Raw genomic sequence first — 15754 nt, forward strand, 5'->3', positions numbered from 1 at the left:
ACTGTGGATTTCAGCCTGGGCCATTCAACCTTTGTAGCCTTATCCTCAGCTTACCCACTGGGCACCGGGTGTGCCCAGCACTCTCCATTCCCTGGGCACCTCACCTCCTTCACTCTCTGCTTGCTGTGCTCCTTTCCCTTTTGTCCAGGGAGCCCCACCTCTGACATCACCTCTTCCCTTTGCTCCCCTTAGCGCTTCTTTTGTTTTATGGTTCTTTGTCTTCCTGCCAGATAGAAGCTTTGTGTGGGCACGAGTGATGTCTGACCCAGAGTAGGGCACAAGGATGACTCAGACACGAGTCATGTTATGAGAAGAAAGGGGAGTAAGGAATGTAAAACTTCAGCATATAAACATTAAGTAAACTTAGCTGTTATTACTAATACTGCTGGGTGAATTGCCTGTGAGTGAGATCATTGCCTATGGGCTTTTGCAGGAACATTGAACGAATCTGGCAGGTTAGAGACTAGGGTTGTGTATGTGTGCCTTTATGGGATTATCCAGCCGTGGGGAGGACCAGTTCCCAGGCTCTGGTCAGGAAGGGTGCTGTGGTTTCATTGCCAAAGTTAAGATCATTTTTTTCTCCTCTTTGAGTTTGTGGAACTTTTTTGTCTCTGTGAGAGAAGAGAGATTCTGGCACACAGTCTCTGTAAGTTTAAGGGAGCATTTGGCACAAACAAGATGTTTCATGTGAATCAAGTCTGGGAGCCCTTTATGAAGTGAGTGCTGGAGACAGGATAGAGCTGTGCAGCCAGGTGCTTTTGAGCCTGACATGATCCTCCCGGCTCCGGCTAATGAGTCTTCCTGAGCCACTGCCCAGCCACGAGGTCCCTGCTGCACATTGGTCATCCTCATTTGCGGCACTGGAGGGATACAAAGGCACAAACAAGGGCAGGTGGGATTAGTCAGGAAGGGTGTAAAGCAGGTGAATTGTGGGGCACCCATGGCAGTAAGTAAGTGGGGAAATTACTGAGTTGGCTGACTGTGCAGGGTGTATTTTCCATTGCTCTGGCTCCAAAACCTGGCCAGTATAAGAACACTTGGGTGCTTTCAAGCAGACAGATTTCTAGAGCCTTCCTAAAGCCTCATGAGGCTAGCAGCCTCTTTTTGAGTCATGGCACTTGGTATTATATCAAGTATTACAGGGCCTGGCTTGGATATATGGTTCTCACGAGGCACCCTCTGCAGCAGCCAGCTCTGGAAGAGAAAACCTAAGCTGTATCTCATGACGAGCAATTGGAGTGTGGAGTAGTTCTGGGTTCTCAGGTTGGCTGAGCATGTAGAGCCCTTTGTTGGGCTTTGTCTCTAGCTCTCTCCTGCGTTCAGGGCCTGGCGGGGCTGAGCAGGGAGATGGAGCTGGAGGACCAAGCAGCAGCCTCTTTGTGGGACAGGTGGAACCATTGGTGCAGTCTCCTTGTCTTTCCCGTGGGCTCCTGTCCATGGTCTATATTCTCTGGATCTCTCCCAGTCCAAGGCCAGTGCAGAGGCTTAGAACTGAGTGCAATGAGTTTTTGTTCACTTAAATTATATATAACTTAATTGAGATGTATAATTAACATATAATAAATGGCATTTAAAGTATACCATTTAATAAGTTTTACCATGTGTACACCTTTCAAAACATCACCAGTCAAGATAATGATTGTGATCAGTTGTAAACATGATAAATTTTATAATAAATTATAAAAGTGACCATAAAATTATTTCAAATAATACAGATGGTCCAAGTCTCCTACAGCTTTACTCCCACAGGTGGGGACTATTAACAGTTTACATTAACATTTTGCATGTGCCTTTCCAGAAATTCTTTTGTGTACATGTAAATGTATATTTATTTTCTATTTGTTTATCCTTTTTCTTCCCACAAAAATTGGGACTGTGCTACAGAAACTTCTTGGCAATGTGGTGTGTAGATTTGAGAATAGACCCTCATTTCTGAGTGAGTTCAGATCTACCTTACTGTTTCAATTGGTTGCAGAGCATTCTGCTTTATGACTGCACTGTGATTTCTTTAACTGGGGGTGGCATCATATACAAAACAAAAGCATGAAGCTGAGGTAAGGATGGGAAAATGGTGTCCTTAGCAGTGTTAGGTCAAGGGCTGAGGATGTGATTGCTGTCTCCCCTTTCTGAAGATAATTTCTGTCTGGTTCCTTTGATCCCTCTTCTGGGGATCCAGTAAAAGTCTACTAGAGGGCTCCCTGTGTGGGCACTTTCTCAAGGTACCCCCTTTTCTCCAGTAGGGGTTTCTGGCCGTCACATAGAAGATGAAACAAGAAGGAAATAGACAGACATTGTCTGCAACTAGTTCTTTCTGACACAGTGCTCAATCTCCAAATTTTTATTATGATTACCTTACTTTTTAGTTTATTAAATAGACTGGTCTGTGTGTTTTTTTTCTTGAGAAATGAGAGCAGGAGCTATTTACTGAGCTTGGTGTGATTTGTAGGGAAGGGAAGTTGTGAGTTGGACACCGGAAGCGAAGAGCTGGGGCATGAGGAGGACTGCGCACCCCAGCTGTTGCCTGCGGGCTCTGCCCAGGCTGATGCGATTAGGGCTGGCAGCGCTGGCAGGGAGCCCTTCTGCTATGGGCACGAGGAGGTACTCAAAGCACCGTTTCTATTTTTAATATAATTTGGGAGAGCTGGCTTTTTAGTTCAGGCCCTGCCCTTCCTCGCCCATCCACATGGCAGAGTTGGCCACAGCTGCTGGGGTTCAGGCTGCCAGTGGAGAGGTATGGGAGAGTGTGGGCCCAGGGCTAGGGGACCCCACTGGGGAAGATGGAGTGAATTGTCTCCTGTCCCACTGCTCCTGTTAACTCCTGCGTCCTGGAACAGACGGGGCTCCTGTCAGTGTGACAGAAGGAGTGCAGGCCCTGGGATGGGGACTGGGACCAGCAAGGCTGCTTCTTTGTTTGTTCATCTGCTTGCCTTTGGCGTGGGGAGGGGGAAAGTATGCAGAGGGAGCTAAGGTTTGTGGCCTTGTCTCTGGGCCCAGTGTCAGTCTGATCGAAGCCCCACCGGTGCGGGAACGGAGGGTGGAGGCCAGGCCGGCTGTACCACTACACTCCCGTGGTCCCAGCCCTGAAGAAAATATTTGAGCTTATCAAGAATAGTCGTCTTTTTCACCAAATTTGCCCAGATGCCCAAGTTTTAAAATGAGATTTGTTGTTTGTTTTGTTTTTGGATGGATGGTGTTATCTTAGACAGGGAGGGGGCATCATTGTTTACTGATGGGAGCCGGGAGGCTAGGGGAGCTCAGAATGGAGCAGAGGGGCACCCTGTCTTTCTCGGGTATTCAAATGGTGCCCTTTTTGTTTGGACCATAGCACTATCTCATTCACCAGTTCTCCATCTCCCCAGGATCCTTCCTCTCCAGTGTACTTGTCTGCTGCTCCCAGTGCAGCCCACTTCACTTTAGCATCTTCGTACATCATTTGCACTGAGGTCTGGGGCCTCTCTGGTTGTGGGGTGTCCGTGGATATCTCTTTCTCTTTGTAACTGGCAGCGAAGGCTTCCAACTGCAGGGGGCAAAATTTGCTTTTTCTTGTGTGTTTTCCTTCAGCATGCAGTGGTTGCGGTGTCTGGCCTACCCCTCCTAAGCCAGCAAGACTGGCCCTGGGAGCAGCTGTGAGCCTGGGGGCTTAGCCAGAGCCCCAGGAAGCTTTCTGTATGGTTGACAGGCCACTGCTTCTGTATCCTGAGCAGCTGTCATCCACTGAAGAGCCACCTCCCAGTGCTTCCTCCTAGGCATGGGAGTCAGGTGAAGGACTGAGGAGCCTGAATACAGACTCCTCCAATGTACACTTTCCACTTCTGCCTACAGGCCCAGAGTTTGGGTAGAGAAGACAAGGATAACAGCCAATCCAGTGAAGATGAGCTACAGAGCAAGCAGTCCAAGGGCTTGGAGAGGTACAGAGTGTGGGAGGCCACCCTCAGGGGCCGGGGGATGCCTGCACTTGGCAGAATTCCTGGCTTCGGTCAGCATGGCTCAGTGTGCTCCTGCCTGAAGGCAGACGTGGATGCTTCTTACAAAGTCTGTGTGAGTGCGTGCATGTGCACACACTCAAACCTCCTGATTCTGCACCAAGACAGGAATAGGAGAGCTACTGGGTGCCTTTAGTGAGACGTTGTGCACATAGCACTACCTTGGTCCAGGGCTCTGTCCTTATCATGGCTTGGATTAAACTGTGTGTGTCTGGTCATGGGCCAGCACTGGAGCAGCCTGCGAGAGATCTGGAGGAGTCATGCTACAGGGTTGGTTCTGCAACGCAGAGCTCTGACCAGGGCCCTGCCGCATCAGAAGTGGCTGTGACCAACTCTGTGTATGTGTGTGTGTGTGTTTGGGAGGGGGGGCTTCCAGCTTCTCAGGCCTGAGCCCCTGTAAGAGAAGGGATGCCAACCTGGAAGGGGAAGGGGGGTAGTCATTTTACTTTTTGGACCTTGAAAGGCCATCAGAATTCTTCCTTAAGGCTATATCTTCATGCATTTTCTATAGTCTAACCACTTGAGTCAGACTTTCCTTTTTCTCTCTAACTTCTGCTTGGTTCTTCCATCTCTCCCTGGTCCCAGTGGTGGTGAACTCTGGGAATGGACACACTGAGAGTGTGACCAGCTCTCACTCCTAGAACAAGCATACATAGCACTGGGGCCTGGGAAGGCTGAGTCTGGTCTATGTGAAGGAAGTGCTCGGTAGGGAGTCTCTCCTTCCTGCTCTTCTAGCTGCTTTGCCCTCCCTGCCTCTCCAGGACTGGGGCCCAGCCTGGAAGGAGGAACAGACCTAGGTTCATATACTGAAATCCCCAGTTGTCTTCCTGGAGGGGGCCTGACTCTGCTGCTTTGGCTGGTCTGACCAGGTTATCTCCGTTACTTCTGCATGGGGAGCGACTCAAGAGTCCCCTTCGCAGCCAGGCCACTGAAAAAGGGCCTCTGCAGGCCCCTGACGGGCAGCCTGAGTGGAATGGGGCAAAGGAGCCTGGGGAGGTCCCTGCAGGCAGCTCCATCCTATCTGATTCCCTGCAAAGGTAAGTGAAATGGCAGTGGCCCTGTCCTGTGTGTAGTTATGTGTTCTGGGGGTGGAGAGGGACAGTAGTGGGTGGGGAGGCCTGGAGAACTGGGGAGAGCTGGGGCAGGTTTGCAGCTGAGGCAGCAGTAACAGGTCTCAGGTTTCTGCTGAGTGTCCCACATGAGCTGGAGAGTAAAGAAATTGTCCACTTCTGAGTTTTCAGTCCACAGCTAAATTGGGGTATGTAGTCTGATTAGGGCAGTTTACGATATCTTGAATGAGGTGGTAGGAAGGTCTTCTCACCCAACTACCTCCCTTCTAGGGGCTGGAACAAAGACTCCTGTTACTGGGCTATGCTGGTCCTGCACTGGGGCCATTTTTCCTAGTGTTGTCCACCAGCCCCTTCTCACCCAGTAGTCATCCAACCTCTAGTCGTTTGGCAAACCCCTGTAGAGCCCTGTTGTGTGCTAGAGGGAGCTGCCTAGCCCCAGGCTTTCCTGTGGCCAGTGGAAAGGACCTTTGTACCCTTCCCTGGTTCAGACCCTGGTGCATATTTGCTAGTTCTGTTCTGGCAAGAGAAAGAAGCTAGTTTCAGAGCTCATCCAGTTGGAATGAGTCACTGGGAGAAGTTGAGCAGCATCAATGTTCAGTCATCAGCATCTGTTGAATACCTGCTGTGTGCAGAACTTCTCCTTGAGTCCCATAACCATTCTGCCTCACACATGAGCTGTGAGTGTCTATTCTTCATTCTGAACAGCGCAGGAAGAGGCAGGAAGAGCAGAGTGAGATGTAAATCCTGGGGGTGGGAAACTGTTGGGCCTCCCTCCCTTGTTCCCATCACAGCTCTTTGACCCCGAATGGGATGTGACGGGTGCCTCTTGCACTTTACTGGCTTTAACACATTTGCTTCCTTACTGCTATCAAGGGAGGAGATCCCAGGCCCACCTGCTGCCTACAGGAGGGTCAAGGAGCAGTGCTCCCAGGCCAAGGAGCCCAAGGAGAAGGTGGTGGTCAGCCTTACCCTGCCAGTCTCTCCTGAAATGTAAGGGCCAGTTTTAATGTGTCTGTCCCTGTCCTCCATTGCATAGGGATGACTTTAGTTCCCATCCACTCCTGGATGCTGGGGACAGGATACTCTGGTCCTAGCCAAGTGGGCAGAGTGGGGGGACAGTGGGTATACCCTTGGTTCTGTGAGTAGCCGTCACTAGTCCCAAGACTCCCCTTGGCAGGACCTGGGGTACAAGGGTGGAAGTGAGGGAGTACCTCCTGAGCCATTAGCAGAAAGCGGTAAATTGTGTTCTCCCCTCTACCAAGCACTATTTTTCTCTTTCTTGAGAAAAAGTTATGTGTCAATTGTAATTGGGGAAAAAAATGCCTGCTCAAAGAAAAACCCAAAAAAGTTTTATTGAAATATTTTTATAGATGAAAGTACCCAAGTCTTACTTGTACAAGTCGGTGAATGCTTACACATGTACACACCATGTAACTACCATGTAGGTCAGACAGGGAATGTTTCTATCCCCTGAGAGCTTCCTCATGCCCCTTTCCTCTTAACCCACCCACCCCAGGGCACCACTGTTCTGGTTTTTGTCCTGTAGACTCTTTTTTCCAGCTTCCCAACTTTATATACGTGGAATTAGATGGTATGCAGTACGTATCGTTTGTGCCTGGGTTTGCAGTTCACCTATTTGCTTGCATAAAGCACTTCCAACACTTAGAAATCACTTAACTTCACCTACTTTCACCTTCCCCTATCTCACCATGCTTATAGGGGAGGAAACCAAGGTTCAGATGGGTGAAGGGATCTGCCCAATGTCACATTGCTAGTCAGTTGCAGAATTAGGACTTAGACTCTAGTCAGTGGACTACAGACTTCTGACGTTTAGTGTGTGGCCACTGTGCCTTTTTTCTGCAAGGAGAGAGGCAGGTGCTAGGGCTATACCAATTTTCCTGTCTGTGAACCAAGTAGTACAAAAGAATTAGGAGTCCTCAGGATTTGGGCTGACTGTTGAGCACAGACACGTTCATCCACTGATTGCTACAGAAACTGTCACAGAGAGCTGGCAAGGCACGTGAACTCATGATCACATGTTACCACCATGGGCTGCAGGAGGGTTGGTGAGGGGTAGCCCTGTTTTTTAGATGGTGATGTATCCTACAGTGATAGCTCTGACCCTGAAGTCTTCTTGGTGACTGTGGACAGTCAGGGTGTTTTTATGTGGAAGTAGGCGAGGGGCTCAGAGAAAGGACCAGAGGGGGTCTGCTCAAGGTCTCTGGGAGTGAAGCTGGGCAATGAGAGAGGCCATGGCAGCTTTGTGTTTCTCCCCTGCTGGCATCTTCAGGGATGTTTCCCTGGACCAGTTTACACCGTACCTGGAGGAAATGTCTGCTGTTCCTTTCCTGAGTCTTTTCAGGTCCCATAACTTCCTTGTCATTAATTTTTACAGCTATTACACTTGGAATGGGTTGATTTGCTGGGTTTTGTGGGGAGTAGCTATGTGTCTCATTTGTATCTGTGGGATTTTAATTTATGGAGAAGTCAATGCCACTGAAAGAAGAATTTATTGCTAACATTTCCAGAGAGAAGACAGCATACCACACCACACAGGGTCATGTGGGGAAGGACCAGCGCTGCTCAGGAGGCAGAAGAGGCGAGAGGGGAGAACATGGTCCAAAACCTTTATTAGGGTTTTCATGGGAAGGAATGGATGAGGCAGGGTAAGCACCTTAAGTGTGGGATTGGATGGTTTGAATGATTTTGTGGGTTTTGGGTTATGGGGGTGGTCTCTAGTTGCCTGGTATGGGCCCTGGGTGATTGAGAGTAGGGAAATATGGGTTTGGTGTGAGTTAGGTAAGGACGTGGTCGGGTTACAGACTCAGGTTGTTTGCATGTGACATCGGTGCTGCCTTTGCTATCTGTAAGAATTGGTGAGCCCTGGCGGGGGCAGTCTCTCTTTGACCAGCAAGCTTTTTAAGAATGTCAGAACATCATAAAATATGGGAAATAAGAAAATGTGAGTCTGTCACCTTTCATAGGTGTTGTCAAGCTGAGTCAGAAGGAGTTAGGAGCAAAGGGCAGGCCAGGGAGCATGGGCAGGACTAGCGAGCAGCTGCCACCATGCATGCTTTATGACCTGGAGGCCTGCGTCTGGGAAACAGGGATGTTCTCCCCTTTGTGATGCCCACATCTTTCACAAGGTGTTTATAGAGGATGGTAGATGAATTAAAACCACTGGGTTGAATGCGAGAGGGTGCAAGATATCTTGGATTGAGATCCCAGTTTCAATGGTGTACAACCATACCAGAATGTCCGGGTGCTGGATCTTCTTCCCTCTTCTTCCTCCCTGATCACCTTCCCTTCTTGCTTTTCTTCACATGTCTCAGAGCTACTTGGTGGCTAGCCTGAAATGATCATGTTCCTACAGAGCCTCCTCTTGACCACTAACTGGTAGAAGCTGGGTATCATTGTTGCTGATACTGAGGAAAGGCCTAGAAATCAGACCTGCCTCTTCCTTTGGAGTCTTCAATTTCCAGTCGTTTCACAGATCTTTTCCTTGTGGGCTCATTGTTGACTGCCCACAGGCAGTATAAGCTGAGAGCTTAGGATAATAGATCTTTAAAACAGGACATGGAGAAGAAGCACACACAAAAATGGGCCAGTGTGTCCACGTGCCTGGTGTGCGCCAGCTTACCGGTACGTGTAGCCTGGGCACAAGCTGCCATGCTGTCTGACACCATATCTTTCTGCAGCATCTGTCCCCAGGGCTCCACAGAGCTAAACAGCCCACAGGGGAGAGACACATTAAAAGGAACCATCTCAGGGAAAAAAGATGTTTTCAGCCAAGTTGGAAATGAGTTGGAGGGTTGATGAGGCAGAGAGCTGTGGGGGGGAGGCTCTTTCCAAGGGCAGGATTCTCAGAGGAGGTGGCATCCACATTTCTTACATCTGCATCCATTGGGCTGTGTCGAGAGACCAAGAGGGAGCCAGGAATTGTACAGAGGGGGAGATGGAGCTGGAAGCAGAAGAGAATTGAAGGCATAGCTCAAGACTGTTTCTGGTCTGAGTTAAAATTTTAGGAACAGCAGAAGGAAAGATTTTCATGGTATTTCAGAGATGTCATTGGCCTTTTATGTCTTCCTTCTCTCTGTGGTCTCAAGGGGCTGAACTGGAATTATTCCAAAGGCCTTGATTTCTTCTGCTGTTCCCATCTGACCCTGCATGCTGGCTTCCATCTGCTGCACTGCTAGAGCTGGAGGGAGAAGGGGGTTCTGCGACCTCAGATGGGGACAGGCTCCCAGTACTACGTTTGCTCTAGTGCTCCTTGGTTTGGACTATGGCCACGTGCTGCTGAGGTTGACTGGGTCAGCAGGCCCGGCCTGCCGCAGCCTGAGCACTGTGGGAGAAGGCTGGTGGTTATGTGGCAAAATCAATTTCTAATGTAAGATCTAGGACCTGGGAATGCAAACACATACTGACTTTTAGGAAAGCCACTTAGGGAGATGACATACTTTATTGTGATTTTGCTATCATTGTTCTAAATGACCCTGGGGTTTTTCTTTGGGTATTTCTTTCAAGAACCAGTGCATAAACAACAAACAACCTTGTTACATTAATACTTATCTCACCACCCACCTTGTGCATCCAGGTTAGCCCTTAATTTCTTTTACCCATTTCTAAATACTGAACTGAAGTAGATGTTTAAGTGTTACATCATTGGGGAGTTATGGAGCATGGCATTCCTATTGTGCTCCTGCTACTCTCTTTGGCTTAGGGAATAGTATCCTGCCTCTCTCCCTTGGCATGTGGGGCGGGGTTTTCCCCTTTCCTGCACCTTCATGGTGTAGGTCTCGGGGCTAGGAGAGATGCTCCTGCTTCTACCGCAGGCTCATATGAATTGGCCTCTGTTCAGTTTGGAAGGCAAAGAGCAGCTTCTGGAGACTTCCCAAACTGCTCACATGAACCTCAGGTAGCAGGCAGAGCCCTGGTGGAGAGACAGAACAGGGCCTTGAGCCATTCTGGGGAAGAATCTGTTAGGGATGGAGCTTTAATTTCTTCCTGTCGCTGCCAGCTCTTGAGCTACATCTTTACCTTGGGTCATAATCAGCAGGGCTGCCCTTCTCCCGAGGTTCTTCAGGCCTTGGACAGCCACAGTGGGGCTTGTCGTGAAGAACAGATGCTGCCTGTATCTCTGAGAGGGAAAGCCTTACTGCCTGCCCTTGGGTGACCTAATTTGCACATGTGATTCTTGATCATGGGCCCTCCATTAGGGTATGTGATGAACTGTAGCTCTATAAACCTTGATGCCAAAAGGTGGGTGGGTGGATATTAAAACTTGTGAAATGCTGTTCCCCACCCACCCTCGGTAGGCGATCTCCAGAGCTTGTGGCACCCCCAGAGCAGCTCTCAGAGGCCACCGTGAAAGCCATGGAAGAGGCAGTGGCCCAAGAACTTGAGCAAGATCAGAGGCAACTACTGGAATTGAAGCAAGAGAAGATGCAGCAGTTGCGGAAAAAGCTGTGGCAGGAGGAGGAAGAGGAGATCTTCCATCTTCACCAACAGAAAGAGAAGTCTCTTAGGTCCTGCCACTCCCCTTAGATAAGCTGCTTGGAGCCCGGCAGTGACACGTGGAGCAGTGACACTCCTCCTGCCCTGGACACCAGTGGGATGCCCACGGTGGCCTGTGGGAAGTTGGGTGGCATGATTATAATGGGAACAGCTAACATTTTTTGAGAGATTACACGGTTCCATGTGCATTTTTTTTCATGTTTACTTATTTATTTTTTAGAGGGAAGGAAGGGAGGGAGAAAGAGAGGGAGCAAAACATTGATGCGTGAGAGAAACATTGACTGGTTGCCTCTACCATGCCCCCAACTGGGTATGTGACCTGTGACGCAGGCATGTGCCCTGACCAGGAATTGAACCAGCAACCTTTTGGTTCGTGGCCCATGCTTAATCCATTGAGCCACACCAGCCAGGGCATCCATGTGCTTTATGTCTATTAATTTGTTTAATCTTCTGAACAGCTTTTATGAGGTGTTATGAACCCCATTTCATGGAATCTATATAATACAGATGAAGAAATTGAGGCACCAAAAGGTTAAGTCAACTTGCCCAAGGTATGGAAGCTGAGAAGTAGCAAAGCTGGCTTAACCCAGGAGGCTTGTCTCTGAAGCCTGTTTTCTTAACGACTATGTGTCACCTTTCTTGGGAGTTAGGGCCCTGCTGGGACCCAGAGAGATTGGTGGAGCCACGCGATGCATTGTGAGGTGCTCTTGCCCAGGATGCAGAAGTTTCTCTTTGGGTTTCTGCTCTTTCAGTCACTGGCTGGGAGACCCTAGACAAATAAAACACTTCAGCCTGTTCTGGGCTTGTGTGTGTATGATTGTGTGTGTATATGTATAAACAGGTAGAGGTTTATTTCTATAAGAACAGGCAGTCTTGGGTTGGCACAGTGGCTCACAGAGTCACCAGGTCTCTGTCTTCTTAATCTCTCCCTCTTTAGTGCTGGATTTTACTCTCAGACAGGGTCTCTTCACAGTCTGGTATAGCTGCTGGATCTCAAGCCATTGTGTGTGTGCTCCAGGCAGGAAGAACAGGGGTAAAGTAAAAAAGGGGGTCCCTTCTAGCTCCTTCAGGCCCGTTAAGGGAGTTTTCCTAGAAACTTGATCCAATAATTTCCACTTAAATCTCATTGGTTATTCCTGGTTGCAAAGGAGACTGGGTAATGTAGTCCTTTAGCTGGGCCTCTTTACCTGATAGAATAAAAATCATGGTTCTGTTAGTGAGGAAAATGGTAGAATGGATATTGAGAAGGTAATAAGCAACCTCTTTCACAGTATCAGGATGGGAAAAGTGCTCTGAAAAGGCATTAACATAATTCACTTACTTGGCAGTTTAGCTGAAATCTAAATCTTACCTCTTGGACAGAGCATCCAAAAATAGTAGAGACTTATTTTTTTATATTATAGATAACAAGGAGTGTATAAACATTTATGCTTTGTTTAGAGAAGCTAACAGAAAGCCAATACTTGAGTATCTAGAGGGCTGGGAACAATCTCTCTCATTAGCTCAACGCAGGGTCTGCTGAAGAAGGGTCCATCCTTAAATCACCTCCCCCTCAACAACCCAGACCCACTGCCAGGGAGCATCCCACAGAACAGATCTCCCGATAGCACCCTATTCCAGCCAGCTGAAAATTGAGCCAAACAGGGTGTGGCTTAGCTTACCTTGAGAGGTAGTGCCTAGGAGAAAACCCTGGCAGTGTTCCCCTGCCAGCCTAACAGGTGCCCCCTCTCTTCCTGGTTCTCCCAAAGCTTAGCTGACTGTGCTGTCTGTCCTCCCCAAACCCCGGACTCCAGAGGGGTGTCCAGAGCCCTCTTAGGTTGTAGTGAAGACTAGCATGCCACAAGTACCTGACTCAGGGCCTGTAGCGCAGGAGTCCCTCAATAAATGGTAGCTCTTATTTTTATTTTCATTTGAAATCAATGTAGTTTCAGCAGTCTTCACTAAGTGACATCTCTGTGGGCAGGGCCTTGCCTGGGTCTCTTCAAAAGAGTTCTTTATGAGAACCCTGTTTCTGTTTACACATGAGCCTTCCTGAGAGGCAGGGCCTCTCTGTGCTGGGAAACTTCCACTTGGTAGAAATTTCTGGAAGCCACACTGACCTTATAGTAAATATTTCTTTTATTTTTAATTTAAAAAATGTTAAGTTACAGTTTACATTCAATATTATTTTGTATTAGTTTCAGGTGTATAGCATAGTGGTCAGACAGTTACATATTTTACAAAGTGTTTCTCCTGATATTTCTAGCACCCACCGGGGACCAGACATAGTTATTATAATATGACTGACTATATTTCCTATGCTGTACTTTATATCCTTGACTATTTTGTAACACATATATTTCTTGAATGAGCAGTCAGGAAGGCAGGCAGGCTGACCCTTAGTTTCTTTTTTTTTCTTTTCAATTGAATTTATTGGGATGATTCAGCATCCTTGTCAAGACTACTTCCATTGCCATTTATGCCCCTTTTTCCTTCTGCCTCTCCTAATGCCCCCTTCCCCTCTGGTAATCACCATACTGTTTGTGTCTATGAAGTTGGTTTTTTTTTTTTTTAATATCTTCACTTTTTTCACCTGCAACCTCCACTCTCCTCTGACAGCTCTCAGCCTGCTGTCTATGACTCTGTCTCTTTGTTGGTTGTTAGTTTATATTGTTCACTAGATTCCACATATGAGTGAAATCATATGGTATTTGTCTTTCTCTGACTGGCTTATTTCACTTAGCATAATGCTTTCCAGTTCCATCCATGCTGTTGCAAAGGGTAGGAGCTCCTTCTGTCTTTCTGCTGCATAGAATTCCATTGTGTAAATGTACCATAGTTTTTTGATCCATTCATTTACTGATGGGCACTTGGGTTGCTTCCAGCACTTGGCTGTTGTAAATAATGCTGCTATGAACATTCGGATGCATAGGTTCTTTTGAATTAATGTTTTGGGTTCCTATGGATATATTCCCAGAAGTAGAATCGCTGGGTCAAAGGCAGATCCATTTTTAATTTTTTTAGGGAACTCCATACAACTTTCCACAGTGGCTACATCAGTCTGCATTCCCACCAACAGTGCACGAGGGTTCCCTTTTCTCCACAACCTCGCCAGCACTTGTTTGTTGATTTATTTATAGTAGCCATTCTGACAGGTATGAGGTGCTATCTTATTGGAGTTTTAATCTGCATTTCTCTAACGATTACAGATATTGAGCATCTTTTCACCTGTCTATTGGTCATTTGTATGTCCTTTTTGGAGAAGTGTCTATTCAGGTTGACCCTTAGTTTCTTTAGTTGTAAGATGAAGAGAGTTGTAAAATGAAAGCCTTCTTTTTACAGAAGCCCCTTCTAGCTCTAACATTCATTGTGTGGTGCTATGCATAAAATTTAGCCAAAGGACTGAGAAAACGTTTCTGGGGAATCTAGAAGGAAGGATTTTTACTTAACTCAAATTTTCTGCCATAATGGAAGAGAGTAGTGGTACTGATAAGTTGAAATAGGAAGTGATCCTAAATCTTTTGTGGTTTTGGAATTCATTACAGAAGCTTCTCAGAGAAAGTTGTCTTCTGAGTCATGTTGTTCTTAGGCTTGAGTGCTCTGAGTGGCCAGCACACAACCCTGGCCAGGTGGGGCTGTGTGAGGAGGGTGTGGTTCGAGTGAGCAGAGTATGTCCACTTGGGGTGAAATGGTTACCATCGTTGGTCTGTAAAAAAAGATACCCTCATAGATAATCAAAGCTTGCTTATATTTGGGGCTAGTAATACTGTTCAAATTTAACAGACTTTTATTGATCATCTACTTCATGTTAGTTACTGTGGTCAGTACATGGGATATAACAAATTTTAAGACAAGATTCCTTCTCTGGAGAAGCTCCCAGGCTTGAAAGGAAAGCAGATTTACAAATGATTAATTATGATGCAGTATGATGCGTGGTATAGACTGACATGGGAATACATTGATGAACTTGGAGTCAGACTTCTCTGAGAGGATGGAGCTGGGTATTGAACAATGAATATGGGTTTGTCAGGTAGGAAAGGGAACACTAGGGAGAGGAACTAGCATGAACAAAGGCTAAGAGGCAAGGAAGAGTGTGGTAGGATTTGGAGGTGGTGGCTCATCTGATGTGACTAGAACAGAATCTGTGGGGTAGAGAGTGAAAGGATATGGAGCCAGAGTCAGGTTGAGGTCAGCCTGTATCTGTCCTTGAGTGATTGCCATGCCAAGGTGAACTTGGAGGCAGATGGGTGTCTTTTGGAAGAAATGCTGTTCTGGGACCAGGCAGCCTGTGATCTGCTTCCTGAAGTAAAGGGCAGGTGGAGTTCATGGCCTCTTAACCTTGGGGAGTGTTACAGGGAGGCGGCAGGACTCAGAGGTTGAAGTTAGGCTCATCTTCAAGATTTTAGAGGCTTCATAGGCAGGCTATACAGGCCTTTGAGGCCAAGAACCAGGGATTATGACTAGAAGAAGAAAGACCTGTGGACCTTCCAACAAACTTGCCTTGCCTTTCTTTCCCAGTTTCCTAAAGGAGCAGCTACAGAAAGCCACTGAAGAAGAGGGGACTCGGATGAGAGAAGAGGAAAGCCAGAGGCTGGCCCAGCTCCGGGCCCAGGTCCAGTGCCGTGCAGAAGCAGATGAGGACCAGATCAGGTGAATGCCTGTTGTGAGCTGACCAGCCCCATGGGGGCACCCCTTGAGTGCACAGGTTTGTCTCCATTCCCTTCTCTTTGCCCAGGGCTGAGCAAGAGGCTTCGCTGCAGAGGCTAAGAGAGGAGTTGGAGTCTCTACAGAAGAGCGAAAGGGCCAGCTTGGAACAGAGAAATAAGCAAATGCTGGAGCAGCTCAAGGAAGAGATGGAGTCTTTGGGGAAGAGGGAGCAGGCTGCCCTGATCTCCGAGAAAAAGGAGGCTCTGCAGCAGCTGAGGGAGCGGCTGGAAGGAGAGAGGAAGGAAGTGAGCGAGTGGACTTGGGACCTTCCTCTTGGATGTGCCTTGGGCTGCTTAGGGAGGGACTGAGTGTGACGGGAGAGCCATCCTTGGGTTTGCAGGTTGGGGAGCCAGGCAGAGAGTGGGAGTTGCACAGACGGACGCAGAGACAGTGGGCCCATTGCTCCACATGGACCCAGCTTGTCTCAGGGCAGGTGCTAGCTCTGGACCCGGTGGCAGAGCCAGAGATTCTGGAGATGTCCAGAGGCTCCATCTGGGGCCA

General features: G+C 48.0%; 1 protein-coding gene across 10 annotated transcripts in view; it reads left to right on the plus strand.

Moving 5' to 3' along the window:
- CEP164 (centrosomal protein 164) overlaps positions 1–15754 on the plus strand; it is a 76821-nt gene that overhangs the window by 47189 nt on the left and 13878 nt on the right. For 4 of the 10 annotated variants that reach the window (XM_045838242.1, XM_045838248.1, XM_045838256.1 and 1 more), the window contains 7 exons: positions 3823–3908; positions 4853–5020; positions 5927–6043; positions 7582–7719; positions 10369–10578; positions 15065–15196; positions 15282–15498. In XM_045838242.1, coding sequence (XP_045694198.1) covers positions 3823–3908; positions 4853–5020; positions 5927–6043; positions 7582–7719; positions 10369–10578; positions 15065–15196; positions 15282–15498 — 1068 coding nt within the window. Of the gene's footprint in view, positions 1–3822; positions 3909–4852; positions 5021–5926; positions 6044–7581; positions 7720–10368; positions 10579–11025; positions 11119–15064; positions 15197–15281; positions 15499–15754 lie in introns of those variants that run through there. The other 6 variants (XM_045838315.1, XM_045838264.1, XM_045838275.1 and 3 more) reach the window with 3 other exon arrangements.

This window comes from Phyllostomus hastatus, unplaced genomic scaffold, assembly GCF_019186645.2.
Source record: "Phyllostomus hastatus isolate PE091 unplaced genomic scaffold, TTU_PhHast_1.1 phas_contig_113, whole genome shotgun sequence".
In the NCBI taxonomy this organism is placed as follows: domain Eukaryota; kingdom Metazoa; phylum Chordata; class Mammalia; order Chiroptera; family Phyllostomidae; genus Phyllostomus; species Phyllostomus hastatus.